This window comes from Myripristis murdjan, chromosome 12, assembly GCF_902150065.1.
Source record: "Myripristis murdjan chromosome 12, fMyrMur1.1, whole genome shotgun sequence".
Classification (NCBI taxonomy): Eukaryota; Metazoa; Chordata; class Actinopteri; order Holocentriformes; family Holocentridae; genus Myripristis; species Myripristis murdjan.
Genome location: NC_043991.1, coordinates 19,608,833 through 19,633,144, shown reverse-complemented (window position 1 = coordinate 19,633,144; position 24,312 = coordinate 19,608,833). Strand labels below are relative to the sequence as shown.

At 38.9% G+C, this 24,312-nt stretch overlaps 1 protein-coding gene across 4 annotated transcripts; it reads left to right on the top strand.

The window, feature by feature from the left end:
* The first annotated feature begins 595 nt into the window (after positions 1-595).
* mapkap1 (MAPK associated protein 1) lies at positions 596-23,018 on the top strand. 4 transcript variants are annotated; one of them, XM_030065484.1, is made up of 14 exons: positions 596-784; positions 3,986-4,511; positions 7,134-7,172; positions 7,680-7,769; positions 9,592-9,740; positions 10,329-10,501; positions 11,314-11,490; positions 11,730-11,839; positions 14,506-14,613; positions 15,155-15,169; positions 15,805-15,945; positions 16,635-16,772; positions 21,339-21,436; positions 22,478-23,018. In XM_030065484.1, exons 2-14 carry the CDS (start codon positions 4,229-4,231, stop codon positions 22,598-22,600), a joined length of 1,644 nt encoding a protein of 547 aa, XP_029921344.1. In that variant the 5' UTR covers positions 596-784; positions 3,986-4,228; the 3' UTR covers positions 22,601-23,018. The 4 variants fall into 4 exon arrangements, with proteins under 4 accessions (XP_029921344.1, XP_029921346.1, XP_029921345.1 ...); XM_030065486.1 differs by lacking the exon at positions 7,134-7,172; XM_030065485.1 differs by lacking the exon at positions 15,155-15,169.
* The last annotated feature ends 1,294 nt before the right edge of the window (positions 23,019-24,312 follow it).

Genomic DNA, 24,312 nt, shown 5'->3' with positions numbered 1-24,312 from the left:
ATTTGCTCCTGTCCTGACCAGAGGGCTAGGTCCATACCCTATGTGTCTGTCAAATTTCTTGTGTCTGTTTGTCTCAGTGCAGATGGCAAGCATGTGTATCTGCTGCCATCTGCTGGTTGAGATACTGTTAAGAAAAGTATTGGGATGCATCTCAGATATGAGCAGCTTTGTTTTTTAGTCTCACACTCATCTTTGCGGTCGATCATTTTAATATGCAGCTGAACGGAGCAAAGGTTTTCTGTAAACTGTCATCTAGTGGATTCCAGAAATAAAGTAATCCAGAAATAAAGATAGTAATGGACACAATAACAAAATACCCAAAGAAATGTCACGCTGGGAAGGTTTTTATGATCAATTTTATCTGCTTTTTATTTGCATTGTTTTTATTATCTTAAGAATGAGACAAATTTATGCTGCTCTGAACCTAATGTTGGTAAACGCTGGGCCTATTTTATATGTCGTAACAGACCGGTGGAGGGCAGTAAAACGCCCAGAAGCTCTTAAACTGCCGTGAATTTCACTAGCAGAGGAAGAAATGACGCAGAAGACGACGTTCATTGGTGCATGTGGATGTCAATCAAGCGTCCAAGTTCTCAACAGGAACTGCTCAGCTACATCTGTCAATAGAGGAAACACAGCTATTGAGATAGCTACATTGTCCTGCAGTTTTATTGGGATTTTCGGTGATAGTTCATTATGTTCATTGGTCACTGTCACGGCTGGGAGAATGCACGGCTAGTGTGGATTATTGTGGATATTTCCTTTCCTCGACGGATGCATAAAGGTGGGATACAGTTGGCACCAATTCTACTCAGCTTGCTAACTAACTCAGCTTGTACTTCAGCTCGGCCTAAGCTTCAGCAGCATCACTGGCGTTACCAAGGGCTCCACACCAGTTATATCCGACCAGTGCCACTGGAGAAACTCAAAATAAAATCCTCAGCTTAATCACAGTGCCTATAAAGTAGCTAATTTCCTTGTCGCTAGCTAGGTTGCACGGTTACCTCTAAAAAGCAGACGTTAAGTTTACAATCTGTGTCGTGACTAAGGTTGCCAGTTAGCAAGGTTCACATTAGCTTTCAAATCAGCACCTTCGCTAATGTTAACGTTACGGCACTCAGTCAACTAGATAACACCAGGTACCCAGGCTGTTGGGTAAACTTAGTCACTGCAATGCTGTAAGTCAGAATATAAACCAAACGCCAGCTGCCTGTTTGTCTAGGAAACACTGGTCGTAAACCTGGCAGCTGTGTGAACATTAACGGCTGACAAAACACAGTGTCACTTTTGAAGAACTTGACAGCTTGCTGGTAAGATACTTTAGTGTTAACTGACTCGAGGAGGAGACGTCCAATTATACGAACACACTTTTAAAATAATTATAAGTTTACTTGGCCTGCTGGTTTGCTAACCGCTTAGCCTGTAGAAGGCAGCCGCACCCGCCTGCATTGGAGATGCTATCTGCTGCTAACACGTAGCTCCATAGGATAGCATTGATTTGCCCTTGGTTGCAGCACCTATCTCCTTGCTGATATTGTCAACAGCGTTGTGTGCACAATGTAAATGCGAGCCTATACCTACGGCAGCATAACAGGTTCTCCATTTGTTTCTCATTTGTCCCTTTTTATAATTATATTCATAACACAACCAAACTGTCAATGGCAACATTAGAGTTACGAATGAATATGCCTGGAAGAATACGCTTCAGTAACATCTGTTTCATTGGAGGTTAGGCAGCTGAAATGAGGGATTAAGCAATATGCTCCTCTCTCTAAATGTATTAACACCAAGTGCAGATTTCAAATTGAAGTTTTATGCGTTTTATTTTATTTTATTCCACACATTCAGGATCTATAGGTCAATAGTGAGGAGTTGCAATCTTTGCAGATTATACACAATTGCTGAATGAGAAAGGTTAAATTCAGTCAGTGCAGCTGGGCTATACAGAAAGTAGGCCTGAACCTGCACCCATCTCCTTGCTGATATTGTCAACAGCGTTGTGTTCACAATGTAAATACTACAATTACATCAGCACAACCAGCACAACCACTTTATCTTTTGTCTTTTTTATGATTCCCTTCATAATACAAGCACATGCATAACACAAGCAAATTGGAATGCCAGGCAACATTAGTGTTATGAAATATGCCATGAATGTATATGCCTGAAAGAATACTCCTCAGTATCATCTATTTCAATGGAGGTTACAGAGCTGAAATTTCGGATTAGGGAACATTTTCTTCGATCTAAATCATTAACACTGAGGGGTGCAGGAAAAAGTTAATGCAATATAGGAGCGCAATATTTTGTGTGGCAATATTATATCAATACTGTGTTGCCAAGAATGAATACAACATTTATGACAGGTTTTTACAGCAGAGTTAGTCTGTCTGCTTGACGGTCCCATTTTGCTGCAATAAAAATGATTAATATTGCAGTACTATTGTATTGTGACTTAAGTGTCATGATAATATTGTGTCTTGGGACCTATTAAAACACAGTGCTGATTTCAGATTGAAGGCTAATGCACTTTATTTTTTTTTTTTTTCTATACATTCAGGATCTATAGGTCAATATTGAGGAATTGCACACTTTGCAGATTATGCACACTTGCTGAATGAGATGTTAATTTCAGTCAGTGCAGCTAGGCTATATACCTCAATTTTTCCTTGATTTTTTTTGCACTTATTCTGTGTTTTGCCAACTGTCATGGAACTGTCAACAAAAGCAAATGGATTTAGCCTTTGGATACTGTCGGAAATACTGTGGTTATGGTTGAGTAATTCAATAAAGTGATACATGTCAGTGTTTGGATTTTGCAGCGTATAAATGCCAAGATTTGACATTATCACTTTTTTTCTCCCAACATTTAGGTATTACACATACTCAACAACTAATACACTTTGTAAAATATCAGTTAAAAAAATAGGTCCCGAATGGCAAAACAGCATTGTCCTCAAAGTGCCAGCAGCTGGGCTCTGGGTAGGACATACATCAAGCTTTAGGTGTGGAGAAAGACCACCATTTTAGACAGAGTGGCAAATTATTTGCAACAGACCCAGATCCTGAACCTGATCAAACTTGTGCCTACACCTAACCATTACCGGTTTAAGCATTGGTATAAAACTGGTTGAGATGGTGTAAAACTGATCTTAGTAAGCACTAGCCTGGCCTGCATATTGACTCTGAATGCAGCTTGTTGTACCATGCAGTTTGGCGCAAGGCCAAACATGTCTCCCAGTGCCTCCTGTTTCATACCTGCTGAGTGTGGTCTAAAACTGTGGATGCAGCAGTCCTCATACCTGCAGCTTAGTAAGATATTGATCTTTTGTGCCAAAAGCTAATTTCAGTAGGATGCTTACTTTTACCATTAGAGGTCAGGCTTTTCACAGATTTAGATTTGGGATTTAGCTACTCTTTAACAGTACCTTTCCAATGTAATATACAGTGTAGTTTTATGTTTAGATAACTTTTTGTTAACTTTTGGCCCATTTACTACAATTTACTCACTTTTTAGATTTCAACAAACCATTCTGCAAATCATGCAGTGGTATGAAAGATTTCACAACATATAATCGAAATCCCTCCAGGTTCTAATCAGAATTATAGGTTGAAACAGCTACCTTATAATGTTCTGCTTCTGTGGCTAATATAGTCGTCATTCATAAACCACAGAGGTTTTAGTTTGCTGTGTTAAGCAAATGTCTCCACAGGGGCTATTTTCTGGTGGAGAGAGCATTTCCCTCTGCCCAATTTCAAAACACAACAGTGATGCTGTTATGATGTAAGGGAATTAATGTGCATGACTTTATCATGGTGATGGAGTACTGGTTTGAAGAAAGTTTGATATTAGGCTTAACATGTAAACTCACTGGTATGGTCCTTTAAACTATGTGGTTTACAAAAACATAGTTATCCAATCTTTAATCTCAATGCACTATTGTCACCCCACTTTATATAATGACTCTTAACTCTTCCCAAACAGGTAAGCACTCGTTTCCCATTATGGAGAAGAAAAAATAACCCAGAAAAGGAGAACAGAGGGGAACGCCTGCTCGCCACTTCACATCAACCCAAGGATTTAACTCTCTTACAGAAGAGCTGAAAGGCAGAGACAAAGGAGGAGAGTGTTGTTGGTGGAGCAGAGGGAGGAATAAACAAGCATCCTGGAAAGGTCAAACAGAAGGAAAGAATTATCCAAAGATATAATCCTGACTTTAAAAACAACATGGCGTTCTTGGACAATCCAGCCATTATTTTGGCCCACATCCGGCAGTCACATGTGACCAGTGATGACACAGGCATGTGTGAAATGGTACTAATTGACCAAGATGTGGATCTGGAAAAGTGCCAACTGGCTTTGGTGCCTGGCAGCAGCTGTGGGTCAGTGGGGTCAAGCTCCCTGAGTGAGGGGGGCAGCAGCATGGGTGACAGTCATGGCTGCGACCTCTCTCAGTCAATGGACATCACCTCAAGCTGGGACTTTGGCATCCGCCGGCGCTCCAACACAGGTAGGCAAATCCTGTCTACCAGGCAGAGTGCTCTCCTTCCATGTAGCGGGGGGGCAGCTAGAGATCATGTTTTGCTGTTTGTGGTGATTTTATGTGTCAAATCTGGGTCAGTGGTTTATCAAGGCACAAAGCAAATTGGGTGGTGTTGAAGCATGCAGCAGGTTGTTGCTGCACAGGTGGAAAGCATGGGGATAGATCGCAGTTAACACCGAATGAATGACTGATTGATGCCCATATTGTATATTAGTGCTCTTTTGAAAGGACCACAGCAGTGATTTTGAATGTTTGGCCAGTTTATTGCCATTTACCCACATTTCATATTGCAATAAACAATTTTGCCCCTTGATTTTAAAATATGTTTATTGGTTGAAACACTCACCTTATAATGTTCTGCTTCTGTGGTTGACAAAGTTGTCACCATTCATAAACAACATTGATACGTTGATAATTGGTTGTGTAAAACCATTATTTCTTCAGGGACTGGTTTCCGGTGGAGGGAGCATTTCACTCTGATTTTGTCTGAATTACTTATGTTATTAATGTGTATGTACATGTTCTGTGTGTGTGTGTTTACGCGTTTATGTATTTATATCCTTAAAATGACAATGTTGGGGATATTATGGATTCGCCCTGACACCTGCTCTAGATCCTGACAGTGACCATTCATAACCCCAAGAAGAAGAATCCTGTTGATTATAGTGATCCTGTAATCTTTTCTTTAGTGCCACCATCAGGCCAATCTTTGAATTTGTGTACACAATAACTTGAAAACAGTTTATTTTTAACTTTTGCTATGCACATGGATGGCACCAAGTGCAAAAACGTTCCTGATTTTTGTTTTAGCACAAACATTTGAGAATTTGCATCTTAGCAATGTCCTGGTGACATCACACATTTACTCTGTGCTTTATTAATAAAATAAACGTGCAATCCGATATAATTTACTTCAGTTATGCTGAAGTAAATCTACTTATCCTGCTTCTGTAGTGCCTGGTGTGCTTCTCTTGCCTCAAGGTGGCACTAAGTGACAGTGTGATGCCCTCAGGATGACCTCTGTCTTTCGTATTGCATTTTCAAACCCCAGAACTAACTAAAACAATGTTGGGGATTTATTTTTACTGAGCTTCTTTCATAGCAAGGATGGAAGTTATGTCAAGTGACTGATGTGATGAGCTTTGTGAGTAATACATCCATGGCTCTGCAGCACTGAACAGTGCATGTAAACAGAAAAATTAAGACAGATTAACAGCTCCAGTATTACTATATGAGTGTTACTGATCCCAGTGATGTCTGTCAACACTGGGATTAGTGTTGGCAGGCAACTTCACTTGGGATCTGTATTTATACTACATTTATTAATTCACAGGGTCACAGAGTCAGTTGGGTAATGTTGTGCCTAACAATATGCAAATTATATACAAACATTCAAATATATTCAAGTACTCAAATTCTAGTATGGTAATCAAAATGCCAGTTGTGCAGTATAATACTGAAATTCTATTCATGCTAGTATTGACAGCCCTAATAATAGGCAGTGTTACATTGTGGACTTAACAAATTCTTTGTTTACTGGACTACTTAGACCATGGTGTGGACATCATTTCTTATTTCAGAATACAATTTTTTTTTTTTTTTGCTGACACTTGGACATATTTCATTACATGTGTCCATATCTACCATAAGTTATGAATAGTTGAGCTGTCATAACCAGTCTGCTAGGACATGTAATGTAACTGGTGAAACTGGTTGGTATTTTGGTTATAGATTGCACAATGGCAATGTATGACCCAAATAATTAATTAACCATTGTATTCACTTGGAATTTTGCATGTATACTTGGCACAAATGTCCAACAAGATCTGACCAGATGTAGTCACACTCCAAAAAAGGTTTGGTTTCTTAATCAGTGTAAAATTGTTAATTCAATCATGAAATTTGCATGCTGTATTTCAGTTGGGATGTGTGTGTCTTACAGGAAGCATGGCAAGTCAAAGGTGAGAAGGGTAAAGTGAATTTGAATGAAAACTGTGAAACAGTTACAAGTCTGGGTATTTAATTATATCCCCGAAATGACTGTGTCAGGGATATTATGGACCACTACCCTGGCCACTGCTTCATCCACCATCGTAGATCCTGCTTGTGCATGCAGTCCCTCAAATATTGTTTATTTCAAACTTTTTAAATTTAAAGTGTATATATCACCCGTCATTTATTGCCAACATCATAACCTTCCCTCTGTCGCCACTTTGAACAACCTAGAATTTGTGAGCATGATGATTTAAATACCATGGATTTCAATCGTTGCAGTGCTGTGTACACATTAGAGGAAGATGCTTTTTGATTTTGGTGACCCCATGTCCTTTCCTCAAACCAAACTCGGGTTGTTTCGGGGATATATCTGCTGTTGTTCACCAACAGTGCAAGTAGAATTTTAATAGTAGATTTGGTGTTTGGTGGTAGAGGGAGTCCAAAGGTATGTATACATAAATGAATCTATTTCCTTTTGGCTCCCTTGGCTGTTGTATTACACTTTGGGGTCTGCTCATTGTGGTTTTGGTTTTGGGTAAAAAGCTGCAAGGCTTTGATTCACTGAGCACTGACCTGTAGTGGCTGTCTCATCAGGACTCCAACAAGACAGGCGCGAGAAACCTGGTGTTGCTGGTAAGATATAAAGGTCAAGCAAGAAAATTGTATCCTCCAAGTTCACTGAATGTCATATATGAAACCCTCTCATGTCATACTGATTCACATTTATTTATTTATTATTATTTGATGTTGACTATTGGTGTGTTTGCAAATTGGATTTTGCTTATTAGGTGGGTCATGTCAGTGTGCATTGTGACAATCTTGAAATACAGTAGCAAGTGTGTACTTACCCTTGTAGTGTTACTTTAGCAGATCTCACACTTTGTTGTTAACACAGGCATCTCAAGCCAGCACTTTTCTCTGTGTGAAATGCATTGTAAATAAACCTTTTCTCCTCTTGTTGCTCTCATGAGCGCTTTGGGAAAAGTGAATACTTTTGAACAGCAGTGTACAATGGACAGCAACAAAATGGTATTGTGATGGTGTGATTTTTCTGGGGAATTTATTTTACCTGATTGTAACTCTTTTTTTCATTAGTCACAATATATTAGTCTCTAAATCCTTTTGTTTTTTTAATTCCAGCACAAAGGCTTGAAAGGCTTAGGAAAGAACGTCAGAACCAAATCAAATGCAAAAACATTCAGTGGAAGGAGAGATCATCCTCACAATCAGGTAATGTTCCTTGCCATTTTTTTTAACCAAATGCATTGTTTAAAAGAACACCTAACCCAGTCCATGAATTGCAGATTTGATCACATTTCCACTTGGTGGTAAGGGGAGGAGAGTTCACTTTATTTTTAATTTTCAAACTCCTGTAAATCTTTTAGATGTCCTAGTTTAGCTATGCTTTTATATGATCAGCACATGTTGTTGAGATGACAGCTGTCGCAGGCAGATATATCAGCTGGACATGCATATGAATTAATTGGAACGTCACTGTTCAGTTGGTCCAGACACTCCAGAAATATCGCTTTCAAAGTGATTTTTGGTAGAGAGCTGTAGGCTAATCCCTACTCAAATTCATAAGGACATTGATGACATCTACTCCTACTGTGTAGTACTTTCTGTGCACTTTCTGAAATAAAATGTCTGTGTTTCACATATGAGACAGTACAAAGGCTGTCACCTGTTCTGTATTGTTACACTAATGCCGAGCCGCTGGAACAACAGAAGTGAGCTGGCCTTCGACCCAAAACATTTTGGCAGTGCCCCTGTACATTAAAAAAAAAAATATATATATATATTTACTTATGATGATTTTATGCTGACGTCTTGAAGTGTTGCTGTTCCTAAAATGTCCTAAAATGTTCAACCAAATTTCTTGCTGTCTTTTCTGTTCTTGGGTTCTTTAGGAGTATTGTTGACAGTCAGCTGGGAAGCGTGTCCAGTATAGTGGAGATAGGCCCAATTACTATTCTTTTCCAGCATTCTCATTACTACCAATATAATGGCTCCATTGTACTGTACTACTGCCTTTATTCTGGTAAGAGGAATGTCACAGTTTGCAGCAACCACTTCCAACTATGTTGCTCATTGGCAGCAATATATTGTTCAGCAGCAGTCATAATGTTGAGATTGAAAATCTTCATCTGCCAGTCTTGGCTAATAAAATCTCACGTAACCCTGTGGTAAGCCTCTATTTCAAGGCTAGTCCAGATATCAGTTGTCAGGCAACAAGAAGTTGCAAAGCAACTTTTTGTGCCTTCTTTAACCTTTCAATGATGCTATTGAAGCAAGCTAAATGAAGATTTTTAGACAGTGGGAAACGTTTATTTAGACCAGCTTTTAATTATCACTTTTTAAACAATGGTTTTAGATCATATTCATCGTAAACCTTATTGCACTTGTCATACATCCTTTCTGTTACTTTTCTGAAGTGTGTTTGTGAAATGTCTTGTTCACAAGTATGCCTGAACCATTTCACAAAAGCGTTGACTGTCCACCATGAAAAGAGGTCTCAGGTCCTTAACAACAATGGAAAAGCTTTGTTAGAACAGTTGTTTGTGGGGGTGTACAGATAATCCGCCTGTTTTTTTTGTTTGTTGTTTAAGTTTCCCATACTTTGCTGTATTCAAGTTGTTTTTCCTCACCCATTGTTTTGAATAGGAAAATGGAACATTATACACAAAGAGGGGGGAACAGACTATTCCCCTCTTTGGTTGAAAGTGTTGTTAATGTTACTGAACAAAAGATCATTTGAAAACTCAACCAATTCAAAGTTTTATGAGTTTTTATCAGCGACTTTATAGATAACATTCAACATTTATTTCAGCTCTGTGAGATTGTTTAAAGACATTGTAAAATATTTTACAAATAATTAAAATCTGTAGCACTTTAAGCTGTGCTTGAACCAATAAATTTGATTTTGATTAATGTAGTGGGTGGTATCTTATTGTCATTCTCTGTGATATCAGATCATATTCATCAGAGCAAATGAACTTGATTTTTAAAAAAGTGTCTGCTGCATACTGTCTTTGTCATGCTTCCTGTTCAGTGGAGGACCTGCGGACTCTGTTTGAAAAGCGGGACTTCAAAGATAGGCCACGGACCACAGGTACCAAATCTACACTTTCCCTCCGGCTTGAGCAGTGTCCGCAGCAGCTCAACAACCCCTTCAATGAATACTCCAAATTTGATGGCAAGGTGAGTCATTCTAAATTTTGTTGTGGATGTTAATTTGTGTCTTCTTTGTGTTGTTTTCCCTTTTTTAGTAACAAAGGAGAAATGTTTGCCGTCAACATGTCTGTGTTTTGACTTTATACCAGTCTTCTTAAAATTCTGTATGTGTATTGCAAAGTGATATGTGATGATAACTGGTCTTAAAAAAGAAAAAGCAGTGAAATCTGGAGCCTCCAGTTATCAGGGCCAATCACAGAGCATCTTTATCTTTTATGGTTAGTTGTCATCCAACTATCAATATCTTGCACGCAGTAATGAAGCTATTTCTGGAATTTTAGTTCAGATATGGCCTAAAGAGTTTTGGTACCTTAGTACAAGTAGAGTAGGTAGCACCCTGGATATTGTATTTACAAAGCCAACAACATGGTGCAGTGGACTGATAAGTAATATACTGATTAGTGAATAAATCCATGCTATCCAAGTTATTTGAAAAATGCCTTTGTAAATATTGTAATCAAAATTTTTTTTCAGATGATTATACTCAGAAAGCTGGCTATGGGACTACATGTAAAAGTACTCAGTGCTTTCCCCATGTCTTCCTCCCACTTTCAGGGCCACATAGGTACAACTGCCACGAAAAAGATAGATGTCTACCTCTCAATGCAAATGGCCCAGGAGAAATTACATCCAATGATGGTGGTGACCATTGCCAACGCCCGTGTCCATGATCTTATTGGGCTCATCTGTTGGCAGTACACTAGTGAAGGACGAGAACCCAAACTCAAGTGAGTACACACATAAGTGCAAAATTAATTTTGATATAAGAAAAGCTAAATAAATTAATGTTATTTAACTGTTATTTACATTGAATTAACAAATTGACCTTTTTTACTATTAAATTGTTATCTGCTTTATGTGACTGGGCTTGAAAGATGCTTCTCGTCTTCCAAATAGGTATACAGGTGAAATTTGACCCTGTTAGCTAAGAAAGCTTATGCCTTGAGAATTTTTCTGTCACAGCAGAGGGGCCTTATAGGTCAGTAAGTGCCCCAGTCTTTTTTTTTTTTAAATAGGACTGACATGATTGCCTTGGTCCTGCTGAGGGTAGCTTTTGTTCAGAGAGAATTTCAACTCCAGAAAAGGTGCCAATTTAGAGAACACTGTAGGAAATCCATCCAGTCTGAGGACCTTACTGTTTCTGCATATAGAGGAAAAGAAAGTACACCCTCTTTCAGTTCTGTGGTTCTATGTATCAGGACATAATAAAAAAAAATCATCTGGTCCTTATCAGGTACTAAAATTAGGTAAATTTGTTTTTGTTTTTTGTAGGGAAAGTCATACACTTTTCAGCAACATATTACACTCCCAAACATGCATCTGTTGCTGCTTTGTGTGTGCATGTGCACTCTCATGTCCAAATTTGCTCATGTCCATGTCTCTATTTTTTTTCCATACTACATACATCACTCAGTTTGGAGATAAGCTCATTAATAATTTGCTGTTTTTCTTCTTTCTCTTTGTATCTTACTCCTCATCTTTATATATTTTTCTCTTCCCTCCCATTTTCTTCCCATCCCCTCCTCCACCACTTTCACAGTGAGAACGTGAATGCCTACTGTCTCCATATTGCGGAAGATGATGGTGAGGTGGACACTGACTTCCCACCGCTGGACTCCAATGAGCCAATCCACAAGTTTGGCTTCAGCACACTCGCCCTGGTGGAGAAATACTCCTCACCCGGTCTTGCCTCCAAACAGTCCCTGTTTGTCAGGATGTGAGTAAGCATATCCCACCACCATCGGAGAACATTGTTTTTTCTTCCTGCAGATATTGTGATCACCACTACATTCTCCTTGTATTTGGATATAATGGATCAGTCCGTAATATCTCAACCTCTGCAATTTTGTCTTTTCTCATTCTGTGTTTACTCTTTACCTTTTCCACCCTCTTTCTCTTGGTCCCCCTCTTGCCGTCTCTTGTCTTTCTCTTTCTGACTTTCCTTCTAAATTTTAGAAATGCTGCTCATGGCTTCTCTCTAATCCCAGTGGACAGCTTGAAGGTAACCATGAAGGAAATTATGCAGAAAGCACTCAAAAAGAGGAAAGGTTCTCAAAAAGGCTCAGGTAATGACGTTTCTGTAATACCACCCACCTCTGTTAATGGCATAAACTCAGATGTCACAGACATGTCAAATAGCTATAGATGCATTTGTAACCAGGTGTTATAACTAGTGTATTTTATGCATCCATGATTTTAGTTGTGTATGTACACATCCCAATTTGTATCGTTCTCTCTCAAAGTGCATCTCGTGTCTACTGTGAGTGATGGGCGAAAAGCCATCAACCAAGGCATGATTTTTGATTGCATAGTGCACAGCACAACCATATTCCATTTAATTTACCATACCTTTTTAAAAATCAGACTTAACGAATGGAATGATTGAGCACTGATGAAGTCAGAGAAACTCACTGGAAAGGGATCATGTCAGTTAGCAGTGAGGGCCCAGCTCTGCACAAACAAGAGGAAAATAACAACTCTTTTGAAGTCATTAGAGTGATCTGAAAGTAACAAGAAGACAGAGGATTGGCATCATATTTGGTGATTGCATTAACACTCCTCAAGGGGAGATTTCTCTTAATTTTGGTGACCCTATGACCTTTTGTGTAGCACCAACATTTAGTCAGTGTCAAATCTAATATCTTAAAATCTATTGGGCAAATTTCTATGAAATTTGATGAGCCCATCATGCTACCAAGAGCATGCAGTTTGACAATTTTGGTGTCACCATGGTCCTTTCCTCTAACATCACCATCGGGCCAAACATTTAAGTCAATTCAGCATTTAAATACAAGGAGTGGGCCACCATTTTGCTGAGTGGACTTTTCAGAGAATGAACCCTATCGATTGTGGCGAGCCCATGTCCCAGTCCACCACTGCATATAATTAAAACAAAGAGGGATCCAACACAGTCCCTCTTTTATGCACCCTGGCAATTCTGCTAACCTTACAACATTTCCTTCAGCATCACCCTCAGTCAATTCAAATTTGAAAATTTGAAGAAGCTGCATATCTACTGAATGTGTTTACATACTGGAATAGACTCTGTTTCAGTTACAGCTGTATTGCTGTTTTATGCATGAAGTTCAGCTATATCTTCTGCAAGGTAATGATCTTTCTTTTAAATAGCAGAATGCTTATCTTTAACATTACTGCCTTGTTTCACATGTCTTTATAAACAGATGATTCTGGTGCAGAAGCAACATGAGAAAGTAGACAGAAAAAACACAGTTTAATTCTGAAATTCACCATGCAGAAATGGTTCTTGTTTGTGTCATGCACTGGCAATAACGAATTAAAAGACACAAATGATTTTAATAGGTTGTGTAATATATCTAGGGAAGCTGCAGTAGACTATAAAATGACTTGGTCTGTGCCAGTAGATAAGGGTGTACTGGATGGGGCTTGTGCACATCGTCAGGTAAACCGTGGTGACATTTGGGTAGGTGGTGATGACTGAGCCTGAGATGATGAGGTGTGTTTGAACTGCAGATGAGGTTCCAGAGCTTAGGGGAAGAGGTGCGGATGTGTTTGTGTGTGAATATGGCAATGTTCCTATACTATTTTGGCACTGACTTGTCATAGGGTATTAAAACATGGAGAGGGGGATAATGATAATAATTCCAGTGTTTTGAGTTTTAGAGGTTACATGTTCTTTTCCAAGGTTCACCTACTCACCACAGATCACCGCGCAAGGCAAAATGCCAAAAGTTCACTTTCTGTGTTTGCCATTAGTCCCGTTTTTTTCACCCTTCATTTCCAAATCCCACCTCCTCCCTACAAGTCCACATCTCTTCCTATGAAACGCTACATGTGCAAGATCAGAAGTCAGGACATTAGAGCCATGATAGTATTTTCTTTTGTCAGTCAGATGAGGATCACAGTAAGGCTTGTAACCAGCAGAGATGGTTTTACCACGTTGTTTGTCAGGCATATTTACATATTGGACAGGGATCTCCTGTAGGCTTCAGGGGCATATTATTTTCTTTCAATTGGTGGCTGCTAGCTTGGCCCAACCTAGGTTGACATTTTAGAAGCCCATTATATTTGTTAAAGGGTAAATTTTGCCTGAAGTTGTTGCCCTATTTTACTGGTTCCTTTCAGTATAGATAGATTCTTCCCTTTGTCTTTGTGGTGAAAAAAGGAAAGGAAGCAAAACACACTTTTCAGTAAACCCTAACCGTTCCTCCTTTGAGCTGTTGTCTATACATTCAAGTTTCCATGTAAAAAGAAGGGCTTCCAAGGGCCCAAAAATGAAAAGAGATTGGAACCACCTTGCACATATTGAAATTTGTATTTACAGCAACAAAAAGCACAAGTAAGGCAATAACAAACAAGTAACAGCTATACTTAAACATGCAGATAAAATAAAGGTGTCCTTCCTTAGGCAGCATTGTAGGAGAAAAGGAGAGGATCCTAGAAATAAGAAAAAGTCAGGGAAGAACAGTGGAATTTACTTCAGCTCACCTGGGACAGGCAGAATATTACCATACAAAGCAAACACAAAAGTAATCTTTCTGCCAGCAATGATTACACTGTTTCCAAAAAATAAAAAGTCTTCTCAGGTATCTGTCAGCGATTGGTGTCAAACACACTGAAATTCATGTTTTATGACTGAGCAGAATTTTCTTTGAAAGGCACCGGGTTTAATATGATTAATCGAATTTAACTTAATTCCAACATTTTGAATTGATCACAACCCTGTTCTCTTGGCTACTTTGTTTTTCCTCAGGTCCCATGTATCGTCTAGAGAGGCAGACGGAGCCAAACGTGGCAGTAGACCTGGATTGTACATTGGAAAGCCAGAGCACCCTGGAGTTTTGCCTCGTCAGGGAAAACAGTAAGTATAATCCCAGTGGGTCAGCTCCACTTGACCAGTGCTATCATATAATTGCCATATAATCTCAGTTAGTGAAACAGAATCAACAGCTGATACACCTGACCTATTCACCTGAGACTCCTTTCTGAGTTGTAGATTTAACTGTTTAAAGGACCATAGCTGCAATTTTGAATGTTTGGCCCATTTATTACAATTCCCCCACATTTTACATTGCAACAAACCATTTTGCAAATCATATGGGGGTGATGAAGGGGTTTTTAAACTTGAATTTTTGTTGAAACACCCACCTTATAATGTGCTGCCTCTGTGGCTACCAAAGTCGTCACTGTTTCATAAACCAAAGAACTGATAATTGGCTGTGTAAATCAAAGATTTTCTTGGGCATTAGTTTCTGGCAGATGTCCTGCCTATAAGGAAACAGTGCTAAATTGCTTGTTTTAGCCTTTTTTGTATCTATTTGTTTTTATGTCCAGTAAGTCTCCATGAAGCTTAGAAAATGATAGAAGTATTCTGATAAAAGTGCTTTTGCTATCTTTTGCAGCCGAGTACTTTCGAGGTAAGGGGGGATCTTTCTGTACTTTCAAAATGTGGGAAAACAGATGAGCTGGGATATTTTGACCAACAGTACAGCAAGTGAATCTGATGCTTTTAGTCAGTGAAAAATTACTTTGGTGTACTGTTGTCAGACACTCCATGACTCCCTGACATCTGTTTGGATCACTCATTTTGAAGTCATCAAAACACAACAGTGCTGCTGCTTTTAGGAAAACTAGGGTGGACAGCTTTATTACTCTGCTGGAATACTGTGTGGACTTCTGCAATATGACTGCTTGCTTTTAGAAAAGATGAGTAGAAATATTTAGTGTACACTTGTTATAGATATTAGGTTAAACATGCAAAATCACTGATATGGTGCTTTTAAGTAGTTATTTCTTGCCTATGATGAGGATGGCTTGGCTTGCAGGAACACTTGTATGTTCATGTGAGGGACTTGAATAGAAAGAGAAAACATTTCCAGCTTCCTGGAATTGAACTAAAATGTATTTTCTAGACTTCTAGGTTTCTTAATGAAGGGGTGTACTGAAAATTTAGAAGTACACCATCACATTTGTGGGCATTATTTTCATCTGTCTTTTCATTTTCTTTTAACTTTTTTTTTTTTTTTTTTTTTTTTTTTTTGTCTCTATCCAGGCTCCAGGGGTGAGGAGAGCTCAGAAGAGGACCCTCCTATTGACATAACCACAGTCCAGGATATGCTAAGCAGCCACCACTATAAGTCATTCAAAATCAGCATGATTCACAAGCTGCGTTTCACCACAGATGTCCAGCTAGGTAGGTACCCCTTCCTACAGGCTGTAGAAAATATATGCATCTGGCCTTACCATTTATAGCCATTTGTGTCCAGCTTTAAAACTTATACAAAGGAGCCTTTGTCCTCAAAGTCTTCAACAGTGAATAACACATCTTTAAAATCATGAACACTTGAAAATCTCCACAGTTTGGTTTAAACACAGAGTGTCACTCATACGATGCACAGCTCTTCATTTGCATCTATGGTCTGCTATGGGTTTATGTGTAAAAGGTAGCTTCAGAATAGTGTGTTTATCCTTCCACTGACATTTATGTTTTGAGATACTGTGGAGTAAATTGAATTGAATGTATCAGATGACATCTAGTGAGTATGTGTTCTGCAGAAGGGCTCAGGAATTCTCTCAAGCGTCCAGTATCAGTAGAGTGTACTTAAACCACTGTTGTAGCCCAAACATCAAAAAAGACTGATTTGAGCTGGAAATGACCATAAACACCACAGAGTGATCTACAGTTTTAATTTTTTTTTTATCAAGTGATTTGTAAGCAGTGATCAGGAAGAAAATCATCTGAAAGACAAATGGGCTCTGCATCTGTCACACCATATATTGACTGGATCTGTCAATTTGAAGATGAAAAGCCATAATAGTAGTTGCACTTTCTAGAAAATCCTTTCTGTTCACTGATTGACCCACAATACATCTCTCTCACAGGCATTTCAGGAGAGAAAGTGGAAATTGATCCGGTCGCCAATCAGAAGACGAGTACTAAGTTCTGGATTCGTCAGAAACCTATCTCCATTGATTCAGACCACCTCTGTGCCTGCGATCTTGTAGAGGAGAGGAGCCCGAGTAAGTGCATCCTTTAAACAGTGACTTAACTCTCACATTTCCCCATTTAAGTGATAGTTTGGATTCTTACTCATCTCCTTTGATTCATTAAGGGATACTTGGGATTTTCAGTTCCAATAAGCAAGATTAGACTAAGTCTAGGTCAGTCACTGTAGTAACTTGCAGTTTGAAGCTAACCTACATTGTAGCAGCTTTACTTGAACCAACCTCCAGTTATTGGTCAGAAAAACTGTGGAGCCAGCAGCACTTTACCTGGGAGATAGCTGTCAGGCATGGCGTGCTCTTTTCTCTGCGTTTCTCTTGGCATTGATCTGCTCCTTTGGATATGCTTGTATTCCACATAGGATTGTATTAAAACTTCTGATTCAAAAAATGTGGAATGTGATGCTCTGGTTTCCTTGTTGTCAGTTGCTGAGTTTGTTCAACTCACAGTTGAGATGAGCTGAGCTGAGATTGAGGGCTGATTAAAGGAAAACAGTGAAATTCTATGAAGCTGCAACACCAAAAGAAGAATGAGCTATACAATTTCTGATGCATTAACTTGCCCGTTTAAAAAAAAAAAAAAAAAAAAAAAAGAGTGTCGTTTTAAAGATTGCTAAATGGGGGTGGGAGGAGCAGTTAGAGCATTCTGTTCCATAGAAACCAATAATGAATAAAGAAATATGTATTGTCACTGCACACATGGTAAGTCTCCACTTAAAAAGCATTATGTTTTCCCCTTTTATCATCATTATCATTATTATTATTATTACCATTTTAATTACTTGCAGATTGGTAGTAAATTGTAAATTTTTACAACAGGAGACACACTGAGTGCAGTGCTGCTGACCTGCTGGTCTGGGCATGGAGAAGTAACAGTTGCACAGCCCGCTCAACATTCAGTGCACAAGAGAGAAATAATTTCCGATTCAGTGGGTGATTGCACAACCTCTTGAGTACAAAGCCTGTGATAGCAGCTGGGGTAATGTCACTTTACAGATGGTAACATCTCAAGTTCAGTGTAGGAGGGAAAAAAGCTAATAATTACATTATGTTGTCAAGCTAGTATCTCCACACCAAACAGCTTTTTTTTTTTTTTTTTTTTTTTTTTTCTTTTTTCCAAACTATGCCCTTGTCGTCCTGACAGGTGAGCAGAACAATGGTGTGTGTGTGTGTGTTTGTGTGTGTGTGTGTGTGTGTGGTGTGTGTGTGTGTGTGTGTGTGTGTGTGTGTGTGTGTGTGTGTGTGTGTGTGCGCGTGTGTGCGCGTGCGTGCAAGCTCCCCAGCCTTGTGAAATTATATTCTGTGCCCATAATTCATCATCAAGTTTTTGTCAATACGGTTCACTGAAGGTGATACTTTTTTCCTTACCTAAAGATTGTACCTAATGCTGAGTTCAGATGGAAAGAGGGGAACTGTAAACAGCAGTTGGCAACATGTGGAAGAAAATATGCGCGACAGAACAGTGATGTGTTTGCAGAAAAATTACACACTTGTTGTGTTTGGTATTTATGTTGAATAGTACTGGCAATTCATACAGCTATGATATTACTATATTACCGTAACCTGCCATTGTAAGTGAAAGTGTTTATATGCCGATAGGACTTCAGACGCTGGTCATATAATTCTGTGTATTGTGGCACCTGGATCATCAGCTCCTCATTGTTTAAATCTGCAGTGTTTTCTGTTTTTGTGATGTGCTACATAACATCTACTTGTAAATTCTGTCACAGAGGACAGCAAAAAGTCAAGGACACACTGTGCAGTTTGAAATGGCAGGGCACACCACTTTGTTTATTAATGTTAAGGATGAGACTGATGAAGGATAAAACCCCGCAGGTTTATGCCAGGACTAGTAACCTATAGAATTTATGTATCGCTTTTAAATGCCTGTCTTGAATCTAATGTTTTGATGTCAAATGTGCCCAAAAAACATAAACAGTGTAGAGAAATACTCTTATATTTTGGGTTATGATGGTGTAAAAGTTTTCCTGAAGGCCTTAGGCATGTCTAAGTTATATTGTTTTGAGAGCTGAGTAATTCATCTTTCCCACATAGTAACAAGGTGGGGTGCCCTGTCCTTTGGAAATGGATAGTGTACCTTTAATCTGTGTTGCCACAGGGCAAATACATCTGCTACTTAAACAACCTGACCACATCTTAGCTCATTTATTAATGTTATTGTCATTGAAATAACCAGCATAAGATGCATAACATTTATTTTGTAGGACAGAGCTGATTTGTTTACGTCCACATTTTCCAATCAGTTGCTCTCCATATAACAGCAACCATTTCCCATGCACTGTGTGTAAGATGAAGGCTACAGTATAACTTAGTTTCCGCTTCAGCAGTTTCCAAAGTGCAGAGCGCAGATGTAGCCATGCATATTTAGCTCCCAGGCTGCTTTCCGGAGCTTGCTGGAGTAGCTAAACGTCCCAGCAGACAACTTTCAAATGGCTGCTGATTTGGCTGTAAAGTAAACATGTCTTGTTATCTGCAGGGAAGCACACAACCTTGTTGCCGTGATGTCATGGTGGTTTTGTACTATAAAGTTATAACTACTGAATTAAATTGTCTATAACTACAGAATTAAATTAACTTGTCCCCTTTAGAGGCAGGGCTCACTGCAAATCAGTGCAAAGTTATTCTGAGTGATCAGCTTTATCCTGTGATGAAACTCTCTATTTTGATGGGAAGTATCTCTTCCAGGATGACAACTCCTCAATCTAAAGGACACCAGGAATATAATATTTGGGGTCTCCAACATCTACAACTTGTCAATGGGGTCTATATAAGAGTGGAAATTTGTCTGCGTGCCCCTAATTTAGTCAGTGGACAGAGCAGGTGTTTTCAGAAAACAGGTTAGGAATCCAGCCTGCCTGCTGATAAATATTTGAATCATACCCCGGGGACTAGAAGGCAGAGCTTGATGAATTGAACTCTATTTTCAGAGGTTTCTGAAATATCCTATACCCAAGATTACTAATGAGTATCTAAAACAGTATATGTTTGAAGTTAGATTCCAGTGGAACCACTTTGCCTGTTTTTGGTAAATCTAGAAATGCCAAGGAATCTCCACTCAAAACCAGGCCACGAAGCATGAGACTTGCCTGAGAAAGACCCGCTAGAATTGATGGACTGCCAGCACGACTGTGCTAATGACAGCTGTCAGAAACTGAGCAGGGAGGGAGTGTTGACTGCAGCCTCATTTTCAAATGAGCTCGACTGGAGACTTTGGTGGGAGATTTGGCTTAAATGAGGGTGGGGAATAATGTGACATTCCAAATATATGCAATTCTTAAAACTGGAACGTTAACAAGACAAAACCATTTTAAGCTGTTCCTTTGCCATCCAGAGTTTGTGATGTTGTCTGTTTCTTAAAATTTGCATTTACTCCAGATGTATCAAGGGTTAGCAGAACTTTATTTATCAAGTAGGTGCGTTCATGAAGGATAGCCATTCGATGTAGTTAAATCCCTGGCCGATATAGTTCTTGTTAAGATCAACTTCGCATTTAAAGAGAAACTAAACCCCCAACCCAAATTTGTGTGAAGCCTGAGCTCTAGTGACGAAAAGTACTGGTGACATCGTCTGTCATCAACGACCAGGAAGCCTACTTTTCACCACTAGAGGTCAGGGTTCACACAGATTAGGGTTTGGGGTTTATTTGCTCCTTAATTTGTTGAGAACAGCTGTTCATGGATATATACACAATCTTGATCTCCAAACTGCACTACAGGAATACTGCATGAACAGGGCACTTCCCAATTGTTTATGCCTGAATAAAGAAAGAAATAAAATAAAACAACAAATAAAAGAAATAAAAGACAGATTTATTAGCCATGCTCTGAATTCAGTTATGCAATTTCAGTGCAATTTGTGAAGTGTGACTTAACTTAAGGTCATCTGTGTGCCAGTGTGGGAATGTTGCCACAAACACCAGCTTCACAATGTCCGCAATAGATCTTTTTCACAGCAAACATGTTGATGCAGAACAGCAGGTAAACACAGGTGTTACCAACGACATTCATTAGGTTTGAGTTGGGTCTAACAAAGTCAGGGCCATGTTATTGCATATTCAGGCTCATTGGAAAGGCTCTGCTATACTCAAATGGAACAGAATCCTAATTAACATCATTAGAAACACCTGCTATTTCATGCCAAATGGCAGCTGTGCAAAATGTCTATAATGTGAAATTCAGGGAGTTTTATTGGTGGGCTGTAGGCTTAATCATTATCTCAGCTCTTTTGGCAATAGATTGAATGTAGCTAGCGATGTTTTTTATGTAAAAGTTCACACCAACAATGAAAGCAAATGAAAAATGTTGAGAAGTACAAGGGATGTACTTTGCTGACAGCAGGTATAGTAATTGCTATGACTCTGAATAACCATGAAGAAGTATTGCAACCACTGAGGGAAGAGGCTGAAAGGTCACTTGTGTGACTTTTGTGTGTGTTCTTTAACTGGAAATAGCATTAAGTCCTTATCTACCAAGACAACATGATGTTTTAATTTTTGTGTGAATTTAATGTTTCTGTTGGTGTCTATTCCTGCCTCATTAAAAGCTCTTCTTTCTTGTCTTTCAGGTCATGCAATATTTAAGCTCACTTATCTTAGCAACCATGACTACAAGCCTCTCTACTTTGAATCAGATGCTGCTACTGTCAATGAAATTGTGCTTAAGGTAATGCTATGAACTCTCAATAACACACAATAAGCTCTGTAAACACTTTCTTTTTTTTCACACTCATTTCATGCACAACCTAAACACCAAATAAAGGTTTAGTTTGACTTTTTATGCAGTGGGTTTACTCTCAGGGATGAAAACCTGATTAAATGCACATAAGGCTGCATGAGATCGTAGGAGGGCTAAATGATGAAAAGTGATCTTCAGTAACACAGAGGAGCAAATAACTCAAAATGAAGTGCATCCTCATATTCACTCATTTAAGAGGATAACTGCAGTTTTCTTTTTTGACCAATGAAGCAAAGCAACATCATAACCACTCTCACTGTTTGAATGTTGCCTAGAAATGAGAAGGGCATTTCAATGAGCCCTAAAATTACTGGACTGATTACACATAAATGAAATGTGATTTATGTAATTGTCATCTTGTAGCAACCCAGTCTTGTTGGGCGATATGGACAAAATCATACATCACAATATTTTTGACTAAATACCTCTATTGGTGTTGTAACGATATTACAGGGTTGACTACTGGGGCATATACTGGGGCAAGACATTTAAACATAAGATATTTGATGAAAATCATTAGCAAGGTGAATGTGATGAACAAACAGGCAGAGGCAAACAGCAGAACAGTTCTACAGTCTAATACGAAAACTGCATCCCTTTACTGTAAAGGCAGACTTTAAAACCAGGAAAAGCCGGATCACGTTATAACCATATCCAAAATCCACTGCGATATCTTGTCTCACATCACAGTATTGATAATATAGCGATGTATTTCTGCATTATAATCCATATCCTTGAGAAGCCTTTCCGCTCTCTCACAAAATGTTTTTCTGAGAAACTTTCAAGATGATGCAAAAGCATTTTAAAAATGAATTTGTCTTCCATTTATTTATTTATTTATTTCTCATACTTTAATTTTTTTTTCCTTGTCCATACCCCTTTAGGGGCTCCATAGCTGAGTTCAGCAAAACACACATTGTAGAACATTTTCTGAATGAAACTGACATTTTCTTCCTGTTGAACTTACAGGTAAACTATATCCTGGAGTCGCGGGCAAGCACCTCGCGCGCCGACTACTTTGCCCAGAAACAACGGAAACTGAGCCGCCGGACCAGCTTCAGTTTCCAGAAGGACAAGAAGACTGGCCAATAGAGAGACTGAGCCCTTCAGGTGTCTTTCTTCATCGATGGACACACACACACACACACACACACACACAGATGGGGCCTGATATCTCGCACTGAGATACTGGGCAGAGCAGGGGGATCAAGCCAAACCAAAACAGAATGAGAAATCAAGACTGACACAGGAGAGTCAAGTCAGAAATGTGGTGATAACGAAGAGACAGAGGGACTGGTGAAAAACAGAAGATGAAGGTGCCGCTTCATGTGGTCGCAGCCTCTGAAACTCTTTACACACAAAAACCTGACTCCATGTTTTCTCCGGTTTGTATTTGCTTCAGAATGTGCACACAGGTTCAAAAACAGACGTAATATTCTTGTTTCTAAAAGTCACACTGAGGGTTTTGGCTGTCAAGTCTGTCAGTTCACATAAAGACCTTTTTTTTTTTTTTTTTTTTTTACCCACTGCCTCAATTCTCACTCCTTTTTTATGTAGGATGAATATGTACAGCTCAAGTAGCTGGGTCATACTTGACAAGATGGTTGAACATAATTCATAGTTGTGTACTGAATCCTTTACTCTGTCCTGACATACGTATCAACATGTCCATTGTTTCAGACTTAATACAGCAGCAATGTAAAGGGAACACCCATGCTTTTTTTTGTTTGTACATAAAAAAAATTATGTTCAGGATTCGAAATAATAATGACAAAAAATGATTATTTCCCTATCTGACAATTTTTTAAATGTACACGAAGATGTTTTTTCTTGCATGTACTTTTTAAAAATGTTTGTCAAATAAATCTATCTATCTAACCGCTTTGCTCATAGTAATTAATTACATAGGAGAGTCCCATCCATCATAAGTGGATAAATCAAGGGTCAGCAGCCACAGCAGCTCGTAGCTTTTTGAAACAATAACATCTGAATGTCTTGGTCCCATTGAGCCTTTGGTTTTTGCCAGACTTTGCCTTTCAAACTTTCCCTGCATTCTTTCTGACTGAGCCAATCAAATCAAAGCAAAACAATGACTTTGTATATGTTGCTGATTGGCTGATTGCTGCACTGATTTACCCAAAGGTTTGAGTCACCCTGAAAGGAAAACTGAAGGTCAAGTAGAAGTCAACGAGCAACTAAACTGAGATTGTAAATCACTGAAAATAAGTAGACTCACATATCCTTTAGAAAAAAAAATATATGAAAGAATTCCAGCATAGTTTTACTTTTTTTCCTATCAGTATTAACACATTTGAACAGTCTAAATACAGCCATGCTTTTTCCATAGTCAGACACACTTTTGTGTGTTAAAAGGGATAGTTCACCCATTTTGAAAAATGTGATATTTAACTTTTCCCTCCTAGCTGTTGTGTAGGACAGCAGTGGTGCTATCTTCCTCTCTTAACTCCTGTAAATCTCACGCCCCCTACTTTAAGGATCATGGAAACACGAATTGGCGAACACAATCCATCATTTTAAATGATACGATTTTTGGACTTTTATTCACTTTTTGAGACACACCTTGAAATTAAGACTTCACATCAGGCTGCCGTGTTCCAGCAGGAGCCTTCCTCAGGTGCTCTGACATCTCTGTTTTACAAGGATTTATTTCAGTCATTATTGCTTGTGGCAGAGCATGCAGGCAGGAGGGTGTGTGTGGACGTGCTCCTGTTATCCAGAGACTGTTAATCTGAATCCACAGGCCTGGGGATAGTCTTGTATGATACACTTAATTATTACTATTT

Bases quoted from the DNA above. Each gene is read 5' to 3' on its own strand.
- mapkap1 (XM_030065484.1), top strand. From the start codon at position 4,229: ATGGCGTTCTTGGACAATCCAGCCATTATTTTGGCCCACATCCGGCAG. The intron at 11,491-11,729 runs GTGAGTAAGCAT...TCTAAATTTTAG, and splicing joins CAGTCCCTGTTTGTCAGGAT to AAATGCTGCTCATGGCTTCT. The intron at 15,946-16,634 runs GTAGGTACCCCT...TCTCTCTCACAG, and splicing joins CACCACAGATGTCCAGCTAG to GCATTTCAGGAGAGAAAGTG.